General features: G+C 44.9%; 1 protein-coding gene across 5 annotated transcripts in view; it reads left to right on the top strand.

Annotated features, from left to right (window-relative positions):
• Positions 1–21,061, top strand: part of Tbc1d1 (TBC1 domain family member 1) — a 214,367-nt gene that overhangs the window by 132,945 nt on the left and 60,361 nt on the right. For 3 of the 5 annotated variants that reach the window (XM_045130255.1, XM_045130257.1, XM_045130258.1), the window contains 6 exons: positions 6,837–6,947; positions 12,471–12,599; positions 14,388–14,474; positions 16,863–17,143; positions 19,537–19,701; positions 20,282–20,401. In XM_045130255.1, the coding sequence (XP_044986190.1) occupies positions 6,837–6,947; positions 12,471–12,599; positions 14,388–14,474; positions 16,863–17,143; positions 19,537–19,701; positions 20,282–20,401 (893 nt within the window). Of the gene's footprint in view, positions 1–6,836; positions 6,948–12,470; positions 12,600–14,387; positions 14,475–16,862; positions 17,144–19,536; positions 19,702–20,281; positions 20,402–21,061 lie in introns of those variants that run through there. The other 2 variants (XM_045130256.1, XM_045130259.1) reach the window with 2 other exon arrangements.

Here is a 21,061-nt window from a genome sequence, read left to right as displayed (position 1 = left end):
AGATTGTTTCTGAAGAATGCCTCTGAGGGTGTGTTATTTTATAAGGCAAATCTGACTGCTGTTGAAATTAGTGATGATAGAGAAAGGAAGGGAGGAGGATACTTAATAGGTTGATATTGTATATATGTAATTACAATGATTGTAATGGGGAGGTAATATGATGGAGAATGGAATTTCAAATGGGAAAGTGTGGGGGTGGGAAGGGAGGGAATTACCATGGGATACACTTTATAATCATGGAAAATGTTAATAAAATTAAAAAAAAAAGAAATTAGTGATGAATGATTACTAAAACATGCATGCCATATTCAGTGTTTTGTAAATAAAAATAATGTGAAATAAGTGCGGCATATCCATAAAGAAAAAGAAGTAAATTATAACCATGATGATGGTGCTGGCCTTAGGCTCTGTGAGAATTTGGTGCCAATGAGCAGCTGGGCTCATTAGCCCTACCATTCTAAAGGAACTTGTGACTCCTCCACACTCCTTTGTTAGCTGTGAGCTGGTTCTTGTATCATGTGACTTAGGGTAGCAAGTGCATCGCTTTGAAGCATGCCTGGCTGGGCACCCATGCAGTTTCCTGTTAGCCAAGTGGCCCTGAATCAAATGACTGTGTTGGCATGAAGAGTTGCTTTTGGGCTGAAGTGGGTCTAGTGAAGTTCAAACTCTGACTCTTCTAATTGGGATGAGTGGATTTCAAGGGATGGTTTAATTCAACACTGAATAGATAAATCAAGTAGATATGTACTCAGTAGGCAATGGCGATTCATTAAACAGATAACCTACCTACCCACTTCCCCCTCTCCCTCCCTTGTTTCTTCCTTCTCTCACTCCCTGTTCCCAGAGTCTCACTACAGAGTTCTACCATGTAGACCAGGCTAGTCTCAATTTGTGGCTGTCCTCTTGCCTTCTAATTGCTGGGATTACAGGTATGTGCCACCATGCTCAGCATTAAACAGGGTTAACAAGTTAAAAAAAATAATGGGCTGGAGAGGTGGCTTAGCGGTTAAGGTGCTTGCCTGCGAAGCCTAAAGAGCAGGTTCAGTTCCCCAGTACTCAGGAAAGCCATATGCACAAGGTGGCACATGTTTCTGGGGTTTGTTTGCAGTCTGAGGTCCTGGCACACCCATTCTCTCTCTGCCCCCTTAAATAATTAAATTCTTTTAAAAAGAAACAGCCAGAAAAACCTTTTCTTATTTTGTTTTGAGTCAGAGTCTCACTCTAGCCCAGAGTGACCGGCAACTCACTATTAGCCCAAACCGGCTTCAGACTTACAGCGAGCCTCCTACCTTTACCTCCTGAGGGCTGGGGTTAAAGTTGTGTGCCACTATGCCCAACTTCCCATGGTTTTATATGATCATGTGTTAAAGATATTGGGAGTGCATTATCCAAGGGAGCCGTATCCTTTTTTTGAGTAGTTTCCTGTGGGACACTGCATACACTCTGACTTCTGATAGTCATTATCATTGTTGGGAATTTTTCAGTTGCCTTTATAATATTTCTTGAATCCCTTATAGAAATGAGATTAATGAAACAAGAAAATTAGTTTTGTTCCTTTCGGAAGCATTAGTTTATTTTGAGGCAGGGTCTCAGGTTGACCTGGAACTTACTCTGTAGCCCCAGCTGGCCTTGAATTCCTAATGATCTTCCTACCTCACTCAGCATCCTGAGTGCTGGGATTAAAGATGTGAGCTACCATGCCCTACTTTGTTGTGTTTCTTTTTTTTATTATTATTGTTTTATTAACAACTTTCATGATTTGTTAAACAATATCCCAAAGTAGTGCCCTCCCTCCCCCCACTTCCCCCTTTGAAACTCCATTCTCCATCCTATCCCCTCCCCCTCTCAGTCAGTCTTTCTTTTATTTTGATGTCATGATCTTTTCCTCCTATTATGATGGTCTTGTGTAGGTAGTGTCAGGCACTGTGAGGTCATGGATATCCAGCTCATTTTGTGTCTGGGGGGAGCATGTTGTAAGGAGTCCTACCCTTCCTTTGGCTCTTACAGTCTTTCTGCCACCTCTTCCGCATTGGACCCTGAGTCTTGGAAGGTGTGATAGAGATGTTGCAATGCTTGAGTACTCTGTCACTTTCCAGCACCATAGTGCCTTCTGAGTCATCCCAAAATCACTGCCATCTGAAAAGAGAAGGTTCTCTAACCAAAAGTGAGAGTAGCATTCATATATAGGTATGAACATTAATAGAAGTGTGTGCTGGGTTTGATAAGCATAGTATATACATTTAGCCAGACAGCAGACATTACACCCCTAGGGCTCATGGCTACCCCTGTTTCAGGTTTTCAGTATCAGGGATGTATTTCCTCCCATGGAGCGGGCCTCTAGTCCAATTAGAGGGCAGTTGGTTTCCACCATGACAGACATGCCACTATTGTACCCGTTGGCTCATTTGGCCTGGCTGGCCAAATATAAGGCTTGCAGTGTCCACTGTTGAGTATCTTCACTGGTGATTTCTCTCTCTCCCATTGAACTGCATGCAGAATGGCTTCTTCCAGCTTTCTGTCAGTTGGTCTACATGGAGAAGGTTATCAACTCAGTTCCAGCAGGATTTCTCGGTGGCCTTGCAGCCCAAGTATATGGAGTCTTCAGCAATAAGGTCTTACCATCTATTCCTGGTGGGAAACCAAGGGCCATGGCAATGGCTTGTAATGTTTTGGGGGCATTAGAGACCTCCCTGGCCAACAACTCACTGGAAGGTATCCCATCCCTGGCACTGAAAATTTTCTAGTAACAATTATGGCTCCTAAGTGTTCCATTATCCAAAGAAGTAGGTTTCCATATGATTTATTTATATCCTGTTAAATTTTTATTAGCCCTCCTTCCACCTTTCCTTTATTCAACCTCTTTCCCTGACCGCACTTGGGCCTAATCTCTTCTTCTACTTACATATATACAATACCATCTATCAAGTACCTCCCTCCTTTCCTTTCTCTTCCCTTTATATCTCTTTTCTAGCTTACTGCCTTTGCTACTGAGTTTTTTTCCTACTCACACAGAAGTCCAATCACCTATAGCTAGGATCCACAGAGAGTGTTGTGTTCTTTTTTGTTTGTTTGTTTGTTTTTCAATACAGTACAATACAATACAGTACAGTATGGTACAATAAAAATCTCGCAAATTGAAAGTGTATGTGTGTATTATTGAATTCCTTTTTAAAAAAAAAAAACTTTTGTTTATTTTTATTTATTTGAAAGTGACAGAGAAAGAAAGAGGCAGAGAGAGAGAGAGAGAGAGAATGGGCACGCCAGGGCCTCCAGCCACTGCAAACAAACTCCAGACATGTGTGCCTCCTTGAGCATCTAGCTAATGTAGGTCCTGGGGAATCAAGCCTCGAACCAGGGTCCTTAGGCTTCACAGGCAAGCGCTTAACCACTAAGCCATCTCTAGCCTATATTATTGAATTCTTTCATTCTTTTTATTTATTTATTTATGGGGGAGGGAGGGGTGGAGTAGATAGAATGGATGCCCCCGGGGCTTCCAGCCACCACAAACAAACTCCAGATACATGTACCACCTTGTGCATATGGCTTACGTGAGTACTGGGGAATCGAACCTGGGTTCTTAGGCTTTGCAGGCAAGTGCTTTAACCACTAAACCATCTTCCCAGCCCTTGAATTATTACAAAATTCCTATACTTGCATGGGCAGCCCAAGGTTGAGAAGGATAACCTTTCCTCTCTCTGAGCTCCTTGCTGCCTTCGTTGGGCACTAGAGGGGTGATGGTGGATCACAAAGCGAGGTTAGCCAACTCATTCACGTGGTTTCCCTCAGGTCTGTTTCTGGTGAAGAAGCAGTGTTTTGCCACTGCACAAGATGCCTCAAGCAAGTGGAGACTTAGGGCAAGGACACCCCCCTCATCTTTGCACTGGGGGCAGCTTCTCGCCATCGATCGTGTTCTTGGCTACGTCGCTCTGTGCATGCCAGGCGTCCTCAGTTGTCCTGCACCTGTCTGTGTGTGCCCAGGGTTATGGTGTGGGTGGCATGTGGGCATGCCCATGTGTTCTTGTGCAGATGTCACAGAAGAATGTCATGTTGTCCTCCAGGTGCCACTGTGTGCATCTGGCTGCGTGTAGGTGGCTGGGAAATTGAACCTGGGTCAGCAGGCTTTCTAAGCAAACACCTTTAACTGCTGAGCCATCTTGCCAGCCCTCAAGTGTTAACAACTGTGAGTGAGGCTGCCATCTTTGTGCAGGTTTATGTATAACCCTAAGTTTCCAACTCATTAGATGCATAGTACAAGATATAATTGCCAAGTCATGTGGTAAGAATACATCTTTTAAAAACTTTATTTTTATTTATTTACTTGAGAGAGAGAGAGAGAGAGAGAAGGAGGCAGAGTGAAGGAGAAAGAGAATGGCTGTGCCAGGGCCTCCTGAAGCATGCACCCCCATGTGCATCTGACTTACATGGGTCCTGGGGAATCGAACTGAGGTCCTTTGGCTTTGCAGGCAAATGCCATAACTGCAAAGCCATATCTTCAGCCCCCACATTTTTCAAAACTAGATTTTTTGCCAACCGCCATATGTACAATGTACACTGATCATTCCCTCCTCCCTCCCTCTGTTTCTGTCCTCCACCATATCCCTCTCTTGAAGCCCTTCTTTCCAACTAGTCCTCTCTTATTTATTATGTATTATGTATTGTTGTCCTCACCTGTCACCCAGGACAACATTGTGCAGGTCTTGTGCAGGCAGTGACAACCACTGTGGGGTCAGGAAGGCACTGGCTACTTTGTGTCCGGAAGACAGTGTCTCAAAGCACTCCTCTCCATCCTTTGGCTCTTATATTCTTTTTTTCCTCTGATTTATTTACTTATTAGAGACGGAGAGAAGGGGGGAGAGAGAGACAGAGAGAAAGAATGGGCATGCCAGGGCCTGTAGCCACTGCAAATGAACTCCAGATGCATGCGCCACCTTGTGTATCTAGCTTACTTGGGTTCTGGAGAATTGAACCTGGGTCCTTAGGCTTTGCAGGCAAGTGCCTTAACCACTAAGCCAGCTCTTAACATTCTTTTCCCTGCTTTTTCCACAATGGTTCCTGTGCTTTGATGGTGTGATACAAATGTCTTACTTAGTGCTGAACACTCTACTGTCACTTCTCAGCACCCACTAGTCACTAAAAGAGAAGCTTCTATAACCAAAAGTGAACACAGCACCAATAAATACATGGCATAAAGATAAATATTTAGAGAGCAATTTTGTGGGCATAATAGATCCATTTAGCCAAGCAGCAATAACAGCTCCCCCTAGGTTAAGTAAGATTATGTTTCGTTTTAAGAAAGTGCCAGCTTTGTGTCATGGTATGTGACTATAATTCCTGCACTTGGGAGGTTGAAGCAGAAAGATTTGTATCCGTGGTCCTGTTTCAGAAATAAAATAAAATTCCTGCTATATTGCCTTCCAACATGAGTATACTATTTTGCGTTGCCAGCAGTGACGAATGAGAGTTGCTATTGGTCTGTGGGCTCTTAGGTTGTGATCAAGGTCCAGGAAACACTTAGCTGGCATGGCAGTCCGTGGCCACCACCTTTGTTTTTTGAGGACCCAGTCACTGGAAACACTGTGGAGAAAGCCACTTGATGGACAGGTCATATAAATTTTGTATCAAGATTTGTGGCTCCAGGTCCAGGTTGGGAGTGCCCATTCTGGGTTCTACAATATTGAACAGCCAAGTGTGACATGAGCAAGTGCAGGGAGCCTGAGTAAAAACGAACCCTGTCATTGCTCACTGTCTTCCTGCGGTAAAGCAGCAGCAGCCTTTGTCCTCTAAGGGAGAGAGTGTGTGTCTCGGTTAAAGTTACTTTGCTCTTAACACTGGTGACATGAGGATAATACCATTAATCCTTAGTTAGCTGGGGAAAAGTTGCCAAAAGTAGCATTTACTCAGACTTAATCCGCTTGTCACTCTGGTTCTGTTGATTACAGGCTAGATGTTTGGAGAAAGGAGGAAGGAACAGGGCTGTAGATAACTGTCAATACAAGGGATGCATTTTCACGGCGTACAGACAAAATTTTGTGTATCTGTAGGGTAATTCATTGAGTTTTCGTCACATTCAGGGAAAGTCATGTTAAATTAGATGGTACTTTGAAACTGGACAGTTACTAATATTTCAAATGATGGGAACTTAGCGTGGAGTCTATTATGTTACTGAAGGGGGAAGCTAGGATGAAATGACGGGGCTTCTGTCAGTAAGGCTGTATGGAGCCCACATGTCCTGATTTCTAGAGCAGTGAGTTTGCCACTGTCTACAAATTAAAAGTCCTAGCGAGAATTCAAAAAATTAAGGGGAAGGATTGTGTGTGGGGGGGAGCTAGAGGGAGTAGAACATGACACCAAATTTTGTATGGAAGTGCCTGCTTCATGGGTCTGCCACACAGTACCTCATGATGAACACATTGGCCCTGTGACCCTGTGACCTTGAATCCAGTTGCATGTTCTTTCCAGTTCCCTGACCTAAGAATTTTTAAATATGTCTTGATTCTGGCCTCTGACCTTTGGGTATTTTCATAGATTGTATTTTTCCCTTCTCTTTTTAAGATGTTTGTTTATTAAATATTTCAGCTGCCTTTATCTGATGTTAAAATTTATTTTGGGTAAGAGAACATTAGAGATCAGCTGCTAAATCTGGCCTAAAGGCTTGGCTGGCTGTTCCTTTTTAAAAGTTACCTTCACTATCCGATTCACTGGTGCCCCCTAGTGAGACCCATGGGTAAAAGCACTAGCTAGCTGGCAAAGGCTATTGGTACTGACAGGGATGGATTAGCAATTTTGTTGACAATTTAAACTAAATGTATCATTTCCTATTTCTGATTTTTTTAAAGAAATTGAGACCAAGAAATGAGCAACGAGAGAATGAATTAATTATATCTTTTCTGAGATGTCTATATGAAGAGAAACAAAAAGACCACATGCACATTGGAGACGTGAAGCAGGTATGACACTTTGTGTTTTACCCTCTCCTTGCAGATTTTACAAAGATACTATATGAAGAAAGCCTTGGGATTTTCTGAAATGCTGAAGCCTCTTTTTCCCCCCTCATTTTCATTTTTTTGCACGTAAACAAATTTCAGAGTCCTTGTTGAGCTTAACAATGACGAGAGAAGGGGCTGGAGAGATGGCCCAGTGGTTAAGGCCTTCAAGCCTAACGACCTGGGTTTGATTCCCCAGTGTGCATGTGTTGCGTTTGTTTGCAGTGGCTAGAGGCCCTGGCATGTCCATGCTCTCTCTCTGCAACTTTCTTTCTTTGTCTCTTCTCTCTCTCTCTGCTTGTAAATAAAATAAAATAAAATATTTAAAGGATGATGAGAGAAGTTTCTGTCTGCGTTGTTGAGGACTGGAGCCAATTTTCTGACCTGAGCAGTTCCCTAGCACAGGAGAAGCCAAGCGTGGCACTGCCATGACAAGCTGTGTGACTTGAGGGAAGCTGGTCTCTGTCCCTGTCCTTTATCCTTGAAAAGTTGGAATGATGTTGTTCAGATGCCTTTGGCATTTTATAAATCGTGTGAAAGTTGTTGGTAATAAAAGTGCTGTGTGAATGTCAGGTTCATTGTCAGGAAGCCTGGCTTATGTATTACTCAGTGTAGAACTCCCATTAATTTCACTTGGTTGATGGAAGTACAGTCTCCCTCTTGTCTGAACCTCATGGCGATACTCCTACCTCTGCCTCCCAAGTGCTGACTTTAAAGGCGTGCATCACCACGCCCAGCTTTCTCTTCCTTTTACTGTCCACAGGCTTTATGTAGCTTTGCTATTTGCGGTTAGACTCAGGTTAGACTCTCTTGAATCCTTGTAAGTCAGGGCATGGTTCATAGCTTCAGTCTGTGAGTATCTTATATTTGCTAAGGTACTGCTCCAGAAAATCCAGAGGGAAATGAAATCAGGGAAGGGTGTCCAGGTGCCTCAACTTTGCAGAACTGTGCTGCCTTTTATTTTAAAACCAGTTCCAGATGCAGATTCCCAAGGCACCAGGCACGTGAATGTGCAGACCTGTCCCCCCCTCACCCACAGGCGCTCGCCGCCCAGGAAGCTGAACGCTTGGCTCTTCTCACTGGACGCACACAGCTACTCTGCTCATTTGATTTGCTGGCCAGTTGGTTTGGGCACCATTACTCTTCCTGAGCTGTATAGAACCTGAAGTTGTTGTGTTTTGTTTCCTTTTCTTACCTCGTTAGCTGAACCAGGTCCAGAGCAGTGGCCTGACTGACACCTGCAGATCATCAGTGCCCTTGGCGTTCAGCCTCTTGCCATCCCTCCCTTCCCAGATGTTCCTGTAAGAAAGCCTTGGGGTTCTGGGTCCACCCTTTTACTTGTGGATGGCTCCAGTTAGTCTAGGTTCTCAGGGAGTTCTCAATCCATTTCTTCCCTTTTTCTTCCACTCCTTTTTCGCTTCTTGGCTCAATAATTTTTTTCTCTTTTCTGATTTTTTTTTTCCTGAATGAGTCTAGCATGTTCTGACAGGAAATTGGAACTTTGAAATAATTTATACCCAGAGCAAAGGAAATTAAGCACATTTGGTGGATGGAAACCTTTCACCTAAGTGCAAACGGAGGTTTTTGGAGCCTAGGTAATATCATTAAGATTTGGGCATAGATCAGACCAGTGGAGAAATAGACTTAATGACGTTGCCTCATTTTCCAATCATCAGAGAATTAATATAAAAAAGACCGGGCCTCATGGTCGGGACTGGCACGTCAACACATTCTCCAGGGGTTCTTGCCAGCCTGAGGTCAAGAAGGCTTATGTCTGAATCTATAAAGAACTTGTCCCAGCCAGGCGTGGTGGCGCACGCCTTTAATCCCAGCCCCTGGGAGGCAGAAGTAGGAGGAGCTTTGTGAGTTTGAGGCCACCCTGAGACTACACAAGTCAGCCTGGGCCAGAGTGAGACCCTACCTTGGAAAAAAGAAGTTGCTCCAGTCTGTAGGTGCAGTTGGTGCCCCCAGGCCACGCACCCTCACGAGCTCTGAGCAGCAGCTGCTTCATAGAAGGAGCGACGTCTCTGGGGTTCACCAGCCCACATCTTCTGCCGCCACATGGCCTTTGCTTGCACCTGAAAGTTCTCAAAGCCTTTGGCAGTGTGTTACGTTGTAACCTGCATGGGTGGAATCATGGCTTTGACAAGAAGTCTCTCTTTCTGTGCTTGTGTGGTGTGCATGCTTATGTGGATGTATGTTCAATGTATATGTGTGCATATGTGTGGGAGTGTGTATGTGGAGGTTGGTGGTCAAGGTCATGGATCTCCACAGTCTCTCTCCACCTGACGTTTTGAGACAAAGATCTCTCACTGGAGCTCAAAGCTCACCAGTTTGGCAGGCCAGCATGTCCTGGGGATCCAGCTGTCTCCATCTCTACAAGGCTGGGATTACCAGATCCCCTGCCCCCAATGCCTGGCCTTGGCAGGAATTCTGGGGATCTGAGCTCGGGTTCCCATGCTTGTGTGGCAAGTGCTCGACTGGATGAACCGTCTGCCAGCCCGTACGTGGACGCCGCGTGAGGCTGAGTCGGTGGTGACACGAAGAGTGCCGGGAGTTGTCGACTTCTTAACAGTCACGAACAAAAACTTCAATTTGAAAACTCAAAAGAGGAGTCAGTTTGGCCGGGCGTGGTGGCGCACGCCTTTAATCCCAGCATTTGGGAGGCAGAGGTAGGAGGATTGCCGTGAGGTCAAGGCCATCCTGAGACTCCATAGTGAATTCCAGGTCAGCGTGGGCTAGAGTGAGACCTTACCTTGAAAAACCAAAAAAAAAAAAAAAAAAGGAGTCATTTTGGGCAAGTTACTCTGTGTGTGCATGTGCTTGTGTACATACACGTATATACATGTACCCGTATGGACTTGAAAGGTGTCATGTTTTAACTAATTGTATATAATTTCTTTTTAAAAAGATATTATTATTTGCTTATCTGAGAGACAGAGAAAGAGGCAGACAGATGAGAGAGAGAGAGATGGGTGCTCTAGGGCTTCCAGTTGCTGCAAACAAACTCAGACATTGTGCTCCCTTGTGCATCTGGCTTATGTGAGTCTGGGAAATTGAAGCTGGGTCCTTTGTCATTGCAGGCAAGTGCCTTAACCATTAAGCCATCTCTCCAGTCCTAATTTTATATAATTTCTATTTTACGGAGGTCGTATAAGAAATAATATTACATCCATTGATACTAATTGGGTAATTGCCATCTATCAGAGGCAGGTCTGATTGCTAAATGAATTATTTCATCCAGTCCACAACAACTTTTTTTTTTTTTTTTTTTTTTGAGGTAGGGTCTTGCTTTAGCCCGGGCTGACCTGGAACCCACTATGTAGTCTCCAGGCTGGCCTCACACTCCAAACTCAGTGATCCTCCTACCTCTGCCTTCTGAGTTCTAGGATTAAAAGTGTGTGCCACCATACCTGGCCACAACAACTTTCTTGAGACTAGTTCTCACGCCGTAGCCCGGCTGGCCAGGAACTCCTAGCTGACTGTCTGTGGTGCAGTCAGCTTCCCATTGCTGGCAGAAAGCGCTCAGCCAAGAGCAGCCCGTGAGGGGGCATCCAGGTTAGGGCATCCTCTGTGCATGTCCCTGAGGGTGTATCCCGGTTAGGGTATCCGGAGCATGTCTGTGAGGGATCATCTTGATTTGGTTAATTGAGGTGGGAAGACCCACCTTAACTTTGGGTGGCACCATTCCTTGGGCCAGGGTCCTGGAGAGAGCTGGCTAAGAACCAGCCGTCATTGCTCCCCACTTTCTCCTGAGGGCTTAATATGGCGGCGCTTCCTAGAGCTCCTGCCGCCCTCCCTTCCCCATCATGGTGGAGTGTGGCTTGTAAGCCAAAATAAATCTTCCTCCTCTCTTAAACTGAATTTTGTCAGGTATCTTGTCCCAGCAAGGAGTACAAACATGTTGGCATACATCTTATCAACTAAAATTCGAAGGTTGTGTTTGTTTGCTTGGTTTTTGTAGCGCTAGGAATCAAACCCAAGGTCTCTGCTGTCTTGAGGGAACTTTTAACCTAATAGGCATTGTTTTCATATTCGTTCCAAGTCTCACAGGAATAAAATCATGTAAAATTGAACAGTTACCTAGCTCTTGTTACAATGACCATTGAGCTACACCCTAGCCATCAGGGATTTCTTACAATGTTTTGGAAGTAAATTTCACATATAGCAGTGAAGTGTCAGCTTTTGCTGAGTTTTGAGAACTTCCATCAGGTTGCCCAAACCCCTGACAAAATCTGTGAGTGTCTCTGTCACACCAGAAAGGATGTTCCTTTCCCAGCCAGTCCTCTCTGCCCCCTCCCAAGACCACCACGGCTTTGATTTTTGTTTTCCCACCTTGTTAGAATGTAGCTCTTATCCAAACTTTGTCTTTCTTTCTTATGCCTTGAAAAAAGTAAAGAATTAAAAGAAGCTTTCTAGCAGTAGGACTTAGGGGAGCTGTATTAAGAGAACCCCGGGGGCTGGAGAGATGGCTTAGTGGTTGAGGCTCTTGCCTGCACAACCAAAGGACCCAGGTTTGATTCTCCAGGCCCCACCAAGCCGGCTGCACAAGGTAGCACATGCATCTGGAGTTTATTTAAAGTACCTGGCATGCCCATTCTTACTCTTTCTCCCCCTCTTTTTCTCAAATAAAAATAAAATAAAATAAAATAAAATACTTTTTAAAAAGACTCGCGGCTAGCTGTCAGAGCTGGAGAAGTGGAAGATCCCTGATGCTGCCCTGTAAACATCTGAACAGGGCATTGTCAGGAATCCCCCACTTCTGCCTTGTGGGTGCTGATACCAGGCCTGTGAGCTGGCACCATTTCAGGGAGAGAATAGCGTCTGGTGTACGTGGCGCAGCGAGGATGTCCTGGTTACTTAAGTTGGATCATCCCCCTGAGCGTGGCGCTTTGGGTGGGGGAGAAGCTGGGGTGTGGACAGGAATGAGAGCGTGAAATAGCAGAGGAGTGAAGGGTGACAGATTATAGGCAGGGATGAAGGAAGTAGGATGGAAAGAATGGAAATTTTCGGTTGATAATTACTGGTCTTACTCTGATACATGCTAAAAGTTAAGTATTACTTTGTTTTGGAAACCCCCACAAGAGCTGTTGTTGTATGAGATTCTATGTGCAGCGTTTTCCATAGTTTTGCTTGTTTTAGTCTCACAACACAGTGTTGTGATTACATTATTGTTGTTCCCAATTAGTAGAAACTGGAGGAAACTGTAGCCCAGAGAAAGTGGGAAACGGGTGCAAGGCCACAGTCGGCAGGTGGCAGGTGTGTGGCCGGGGTCGCTGAGCCCTCAGCTGTGGGCTGCTTTCCTCGCAAGGCAGATTGTTTCCTGGACCGGAGCCATGACTCTGAAGGAACAGGCGGGGTCACAGGCAGGTTCAGAAGATGGCCTGCTTTCAGAAGGTGGTCCTAGAGACACTCATTCTCTGAATCGGGGGGAGAGGGGGAAAGGGACACTTAATAGACTTAGCTTTTGTTCATTCTTGTTTTCAGATCCCGCAAATGGCAGCTGAGAATATTGGGAGTGAGTTAGCGCCCAGCGCTACTCGATTTAGACTAGACATGCTGAAGAGCAAAGCAAAGAGATCCTTAACAGAATCTTTGGAAAGCATTTTGTCCCGGGTAAGTAGCATTGTTTTTCTGACTTAAGTTAAATCTTTATTTTTATTTGTTTTTGTTTTTTGAGGTAGGGTTTCATTTTAGTTCAGGCTGACCTGGAATTTACTATGTAGTCTCAGGGTGGCTTTGAACTCATGGCGATCCTCCTACCTCTGCCTCCCAAATGCTGGGATTAAAGGTTTGTGCCACCACATCTGTCAAATTTTTTTTTTAAATAACTTATTTATTTACTTAGAAGAATGGGTGTGCCAGGGCCTCCAGCTACTGCAAACAAACTTCAGACACATGCACCACTTTGTGCATCTGGCTTACATAGGTGCTGGAGAATTGAACCGAGGTCCTTTCGCTTCACAGACAAACGCCTTAACCGCTAAGCTGTCTCTCCAGCCCCCTAAAACATTTTTTAAAGAGAACATAAGACTTAGCTCTATGCATTTATTGTGTTATTGTTCATCATAAACTAGACAAGTGTGAAATCAAAAATGTGTAGAGTTTTTTTTAAAAAATATTTTTTTAATTTTTTATCATTTTATTTATTTATTAGATACAGAAGGACAGAGGGAGAGAGGGAGAGAGAATGGGCACACCAGGGCCTCTTGCCACTGCAAACGAACTCCAGACACATGTGCCCCGATGTGCATCTGGATAACATGGGACCTAGAGAATTGAACCTGGCTCTTTAGGCTTCACAGGCAAGTGCCTTAGCCACTAAGCCATCTCTCCAGCCCCAAGTGTAGAATCTTTATTGTCCCATCAACTTAGAACAATATTGACAACATTTTTATTTAATCATTTATTTTTGAGATAGCATCACACTCACTGCGAAATATAAGCTGGCCTCAAACTCTTGATCCACCGGCCTCAGCTTCCTGAGTGCTCGGAAGTTCTGTTTTCCTGTATTCTGCTCCATGGGATTTCTTTTTCTTCTTTTCAAGAGGTTGTCATTATGTAGTCCCTATAAAGGACATACACTAAGTGTGCCAAGGTGTGGCTTTGTTCTTTCCCCTTTTACTAGGGACAATTTAGAAAAACAACTGTCAGCTGCTTTTCTTCAGTGTCTGGAAGTCCCTGTAGTAGAGACCTCTAGTCTATCTGACCCATAGGTCAGCCCACCCCCATCTCCTGATTTTGTAAAGTTTGTTTTTTGTTTTTTTGAGGTAGGGTTTTGCTCTAGCCCAGGCCAACCTGGAATTCACTATGTATTCTCAGGCTGCCCTTGGAATCACAACAATCCTCCTGCCTCTGCCTCCCCAGTGCTGGGATAAAAGGCTTATGCCACCTAGCCTGGCAGTTTTTGTATTTTTTTTTAATATGTATGTATGTGTGTGTGTGTGTGTGTGTATAATTTATTTATTTTCTAGAGACACAGAGAGAGAATGGACGTGCCAGGGCCTCTAGCCATTGCATATGAACTCCAGAGGCATGTGTCACATTGTACATCTGGCTTGCATGGGACCTGGAGAATCGAATCTGGGTCCTTAGGCTTCTTAGGCAAGCTCCTTAACTGCTAAGCCACCTCTCCAGACCAATTGTGAGCTCTTGAATGTACTTGCTGAAACATAGCCCGTCTTCATAGACAAGTAGGTGTGTTCCTCTTCTGCCCACCATCCTTGCAGTGGCTGCTCCACAAGGTGCTGTGGACATAGGTCGGTGTGGCACTTCAAGATGACAGAGATGCGCTGGTCTTAGTGCACGTTGTTCCTAAGCTTGTTTCCATAGATCATGCCACCTATGCCTTGTGCCTTTGCAAAGTCTCCAGGCTCCTAACTCGATTGCCTTTTCTTTATATAGGGGAATAAAGCCAGAGGCCTTCAAGAACATTCTGCCAGCATGGACCTGGACAGCTCCCTGTCTAGTACATTAAGTAATACCAGCAAAGTAAGCACATTTTTATTTTCAGTGACACATCCAAGAAACCAGCCAGTGTGTCTTGTTACCTACTGGGCTCCAAGAGAAAGAGCAGAAACCTTCATCTCTCCAGTCATAAAAATGTGCAGCTTTAGACTTCCTGGCACAGGAGGGCTAGTCATGCAATTTTACCATAATAACAAAGAGATTCTATAAAAAGTTATAAACATGATCCCCTGATGAACTGGATACCAGCACAAAGGGGAAGGAGACCAACACAGAGAAAAATCAACTCCTACAAATCAGAGAGCTAGAGCCTCAGAGGCCCCCAACACCTCATTACTGAAGCAGACCAAAAATGAACCCAACATGGCTCAGGGAAATTTTGCGGAAGAGGGGGCGGAAAGAATGTCAGAGCCACATTTGGGTCATATGCATAAACATTTATCGTACCAATAACTGTGGACTAACTCCACAATGCACGACCCATTTACATCAACAAGGAGGGTCCATTGGGAGGGGGTAGATCATGGGTGAACCTAAACAATGGTACCAAACTGCCTGTATTTGCTGAAAAGAAAACTAATAAATTTTTTAAAAAGTTATAAACATGATCCATAAACAACAAATTGAGATGAATAAGACTTTGCATGTAACAATACAACCGATGGTTTTCTCACCCAAGTAGATATTGCAGTAACAAAATTTTTTTTAATTGAGAGAACTTTCCAGGTATGGTGGGTCACACCTTTAATCCCAGCACTCAAGAGCTAGAGTTAGGAAGATCGCTATGAGTTTGAGGCCACCCTGAGACTGCACAGTGAATTCCAGGTCAGCCTGGGCTAGAGTGTAAGACCCTACCTCTAAAAACAACAACAAAAAGAAAAGAAAAATTGAGAGAACTTTAAAAGGGAGGTTGTGAACTTGGAAAGTGTGTAACTGAACCTGAGACTTTGTCCTCTAGCTGACCCCGCAATTGTAACTACACATTAGTGTTTTGTTAAAACAAGCGGTAAAGGTTAGTCCTGTTGTGTGTCACCTAGCACAGCTGTGAAGAGTCAATAACAGTCCCCTTGTGACAAATCTGGGTGAATGTCCTTGTTTTCAGATCCTGCTTGTGGGCATTTAAGCATATTTAAACCTGGTTGGCTCAACCAAGACTGGCCTGGGGTCTGGTGCTCAGGAGGCAGCTTAGCTTCCTCCTTCTGTCTGGTGCTCGGGTACCAGGAGGAGGATGTTGTGGATTCCAGCTCCTCACCACAGGAATGATTTATATTTGTCTGAGATTCCCTCCTAGACAAGTGGATTTCAAAGTTTTCAGGTCAGAAGCAGCAGTGAGAAAAGCATTTAACAGGCCTGCAGTGACGACTGGATAAAGCATCTGCCATGCAAAAATAAGTCCTGGGTTTTGGATCCACAAAATGCCCCCATAAATGCCAGGCATGGCGACTCACATCACACGTCTATATTTCCAGCACTTGGGAGCAGATGTGGGTGGATCCCTGGACAAGCTGGCTAGCTAGATGAGCTGAATCGGTGAGCTATGGTTCCATGAGAGGCCCTGTCTCAGAAAACAAGGTGGAGGGCAACCAAGTAGAACGGAGGTGAACCTCTGTTCTCTCCAGACGCACACGTGTGCTCCCGCACACAGACAGAGGGGCACACACAAAACCAAATAAAAATACATTTAACATTGTGATGTAGTTCATAAACACACATACTTACCCACACAAAATTAAGTAATATTCCCTGGATAATAGGCAACATACATGCTACAGTTTTAGTTATTTACTTTTGAGGCAGGCCCAACATGCTGGCCTTTTTTTTTATGTGAGATAATGAGAGAGAATTGGTGCACCAAGTCCTTCTGCCACAGGAATGGAACTCCAGATGCATGTGCCGCCTTGTGCACATGTGCAGCCTTGTGCGCTTGTGTCACTGGCTACCAGGGGATCTGGAGAGTTGGACATGGGTCCTTAGGCTTCACAGGCAAGTGTCTTAACCACTAAGTCATCTCTCCAGCCCTATACTAGCATTATTTTCTATTCTTTTAAAATTACTATTATTATTTTATTTTTTATTAACAACTTCCGTAATTATAAACAATATCTCATGGTAATGCTCTCCCTCCCCCCATTAAATTTTTATTTATAGAGATGGTTTAGTGGTGAAGGCACTTGCCTGTAAAGCCTAAGGACCCTAGTTCAATTCCCATAAGTCAGATGCACATGATGGCACTCTTCAGCAAACTAGCACTTTATCTCCTAGAAGCAGCATTTCACAAACCTTTGTATCCTTTGGTGGACTCTGGATGGCATTCTCACCAGATGCCCACATTAAATGTTACCCTGCACCTCTGTTAGACAGCCCTGTGCATTCCACCATGGTCTGTCTAATTTGCTATTTGTCTGCTGCCAGGAGCTGTCCTTGGGGGACAAGGAGGCCTTGCCTAGCTCTGAGTGTTCCTTCAAGCTCCTTGGCTCCTCAGATGACCTGTCCAGTGATTCGGAGAGCCACGCTATGGAAGAGATTACTCCACTGTCACCCCAGCAGGCCTTCCGAAGGCGGGCGAACACCCTGAGTCATTTCCCTGTGGAGTGCCCGGCGCTTCCAGAACCTGCCCAGAGCTCTCCAGGGGTCTTGCAAAGAAAGCTTATGAGGTACCACTCTGTGAGCACAGAGACACCTCACGAACGAAAGTAAGATTCCTTTAAACTATAAAAGTTGTTGTGTAAATAGCAACGGCATATCATTTTGTTGCTGTTGTTTTTGTGGTAGGGTTTCACTCTAGCCCAGGATGACCTGGAATTTACTATGTAGTCTCAGGCTGGTCTAGAACTCATAGCAATCTTCCCTACCTCTGCCTCCCAAGTATTGGGATTAAAGGCGAGCACCACCATACACAGCTAAGAAAGGGCATATCTAACTAATCAGGTATGTGCCACCTGGGTATGCTTATTGGGTGAAAGAGAACTCAAGTAAGGTTTTCCTCTTGGCTTAAAAAGATAAAACTCAGCTGGGCAGAGTGGCACACACCTTTAATTTCCACGCTGGGAAGGCAGAGGTATGAGGATTGTTGTGAGTTTGAGGCTAGCCTGAGACTATATGGTGAATCCAGGTCAGCCTGGGCTAGCGTGAGACCCTACCTCAAAACAGACAAACAAACAAACAAACAAAAAACACGGAGGCTGTGGCTCCCTTGGCGAGTGTGTAGATATAGGAAAGGCTTGCAACTTGTTCAGGTTCCAGCATTGTTGGGAAGCAGGTGATCATGAGCCAAAATGGGCCTTACTATATTTGAATGATGCTCATTGAATGCATGAGTTGTTGACTTTGGGACTTGGCTTCTGGCCTTGGGGAAGGTGGCAAGCGGGTGAGTGGAGGAGTTTCCTCGTTTGAGTAGACCTGGATGGGGACAGTGTCCACACCAGCAGAGTGGGAGCGGTGTGCCGGGATGCCTAGGGTGGACCCACCAGCCTGTCTAGTCTTGAGCTAGTTAAACAGCTGTGTGTGACAGAATCCAGAGTCGATACTTCTAAAATCTCTCACTATGAGAACTTTACATTCGGCTAAGAAAGTTTACTCATTTTTTTCAAATGAACAATTAGAATATTCTCATTATACAGAAGTTTAAGCAATATGATAGCAGCTTTCCTTGTTCCTTTCAGGGTCCCTTATTGATTAATCCTAAATGCCAGAGGCTGTAAATGGACCCAGAAATATCCTGAAAATAACTTTTAAAATGCTCTCCCCTAAGTGTGAGCAAAGGCCATGCCTGTGTATGGTGGCTGCCTTCTGGCAACAGACGTGTGTTCACGTGGCTCATGCTCAGGTAAAGGTTGGGGGGGGGTCTGTGCAGCCACGTGAGTTTGTGCAGTTTGAAATGTTTATAGGGAAAAAGTGACATGCATGAACAGTCCTGGAACCACATGAGGTATTCTGAGGGAAGAGGAAACGTGTGAACAGTCCTGGGCCTGTGTGAGACATTCTGAGGGAAGAAGTGACACATGTGAAGAGGTACATGTGTGAATAGTCATGGCTCCGCGTGAGGCGTTCTGAGGGAGCACGTGACATGTGTGAACAGTCCTGGAACCACATCCCAGAGCTGTCACCTTTGCTTTCGTCACTTGGAAATTGTGATTGGTTCTTTGGACGTCACGTGGGCAACCCAGGTCATAGAAATGTGATGTGTGCTGGAAGCTGTTGACAAGTAGGACATCCCCAAGGCGAGGTTCGCTGGCCCGCATCGTCTTCCCGTGTCCTGTGTTTCTTAGCACCCTGCGCCCCTGCTCCTTCTCTGTCCCCTGCCGTGTGCCCCTCCGCTCCCTCTGTGGTGCTTTTAGTGAGGATGGTTCCTACCTGAAGAGCCCCTATACTATGCCAAGTCTGCTGTCACATGTCAGCACAGGGCCAGGGACCGTGTGGCACTACTAGTGACACTAAGAACTAGCTTTGTGATGGGTCGTGCTGCACATCAGCAGGGGAGTGACTGTTTCTCTGCATGGTCGTTGTGATTTCCTTTATTTATTTATTTTTTGGGGGGCAGGGTTCAAGGTAGGGTCTTACTCTAGCCCAAGCTGACCTGGAATTAACTCTGTACTCTCAGGGTGGCCTCAAACTCACGGTGATCCTTGTACCTCTGCCTCCTGAGTGCTGGGATTGAAGGTGTGCATTGTGCTTTCTTTTTGTCTTGCCAACTTTTCTCCTTAAACTACAGGAAACAGGATGTTACATTCAGATGTGGCTTATTTTGAAAGGATGTGTATTTTGAAAGTTAGGGTTTTTCCTCCTCCCTCCTTCCCTTCTTTCTTTTCTTTCTTTTTTCGTTCAAAGTGTTCTGTTAGTTCTCAGAAAGGGGAGAGAGAAGTATGATTGGGAGCCTAGACTAGGACTGAACCGAACCTCGTGCTGTTTTCACTGAGAGCTGTGTTTGTCCCCAAGAGCTGACACGGGAAGTGGGCGGAAGTACTCCTCCGTCCGACGAGGTCCCATGGAGATCATGAGTCAAGGCCCAGGCTGTCTTTCCGTTTCTGCCCCCCACCTGCGGTGCCCCCGTCCCCTCTAACCCCAGCTTTCTCTTTCTGCTGTCTAGTGTGGACCGCCCTCCTGAGAGCGAGCCTAAGCATCGCCCAGGTCAGTCTGCAGCTCCTGTCCCTCCTCCTCCTCGTCTGAACCCCTCTGCTTCCTCGCCAAACTTTTTTAAGTCCCTAAAACACAATTCCAGTGGAGAAAACAGCGGGAATGCTGTGCCGAAGAGGTGAGCTCACGCGCATGGCAGGTGCGGTGTCGTCCGTGCGCCTGGAGCGCCCTGAGCATGGCGGCATGGGGCTGCCGGGCCGGGAAGCCCCGTCACTGCTTGTGTGCGGTTTCTTTATGTGGGTCGTTTTATTTTCAGCTGTCATTTGAAGTGACTCCGTTTGTTACTAATCTTCTTTAATATAAAAGTTTGGATGGTGAACTGCTTTTTGCATACTTAATTTCACATCCCTCCACCATAGCGTGTGAACACACATGCATGTGCACAGGCTAACAACTGTGTTTAGGAACAAGGCGGTTTATGCCATATCAGAAACCTCCTGATTAATTTTGAGAAGTTATTTTTTTCCCAGCTTGAAAGGAAGAGTCAAAACTTTAATCCAATGAGCCATTCATTTAAAATTGAATCTTTAGTGGCTGCACATGAAAGTTACATTTCATTTATGTGCAACTTTTAATGTCATACCTACCTTACTTTTCTTGGCATTGGAGTGAAAATGTTTATATCTTAAAGTTTGTATTTTATACTTAGTGTATTTATATTTCATTATCCTAAACTCTTTTTTCAACCAAACTCTTAGCATCTCCTACCGTAACGCCCTGCGGAAAAAACTGCATTCTTCCTCTTCTGTGCCAAATTTTCTAAAATTTCTGGCTCCTGTAGATGAAAATAACACCTCTGACTTTATGAACACAAAAAGGTAGGGCTTCTTTTAGATATATCAAACATTGTAAGTGCTGAATTGTTAGATATATGAGGAGATTTTAACTGTTAAAAAATTATTTTGTCTAAGTCTATTGTGCCCTTTCCTGTACTTTTTTCTCAGTGAATGTCATTTTTTACATTGTGTAGCTAGCATGTTTTACAGTTTTGAGTAGTTGTTTTGTAATGTCACCTTCAGAATATTGAGAGTCCTCACCTGTTCTGTGGGAGCAGAACGTTTCTGGACAGTGAACGTGTTTCTGTCCTCAGTAAGCCTGATGTGTCAGTGGGTATGTACTTGACTGTAAAATATAAGGGCCTCCCCTGCTGTCCTGTGAATGGAAAGAAAGTTATCAGTAGACGCTTTGTATGTACTTCAGTTACACTTGTGGTTTCCAAACTCCAGGCATTGCAGCACACGCCATCTGCAAGTGACCTCGTGGTGTTTGCTCAGTGGTTCTGTGTCATTTCTTTCTTTCTTACATGGTGATCTCGGAGATTTAGGCCTGTGCTGAGAAGAGTCCCACGTGTAGGCCGCCGTGGATTGGGGTTCTGATACAACACCCCTTCCAGGCAGCTGCTTTGTTTGTAGTCACACGGACGCAAGAGACCCACTGGTCTGCGAGCCTATTTCTTAGTGCCTTTGCAGTCAGAACGG

Source organism: Jaculus jaculus, chromosome 11 (genome assembly GCF_020740685.1).
Source record: "Jaculus jaculus isolate mJacJac1 chromosome 11, mJacJac1.mat.Y.cur, whole genome shotgun sequence".
NCBI classification, from domain to species: domain Eukaryota; kingdom Metazoa; phylum Chordata; class Mammalia; order Rodentia; family Dipodidae; genus Jaculus; species Jaculus jaculus.
Note: the sequence above shows the minus strand (reverse complement) of the source record. Positions and strands in the feature narration are given on the sequence as shown.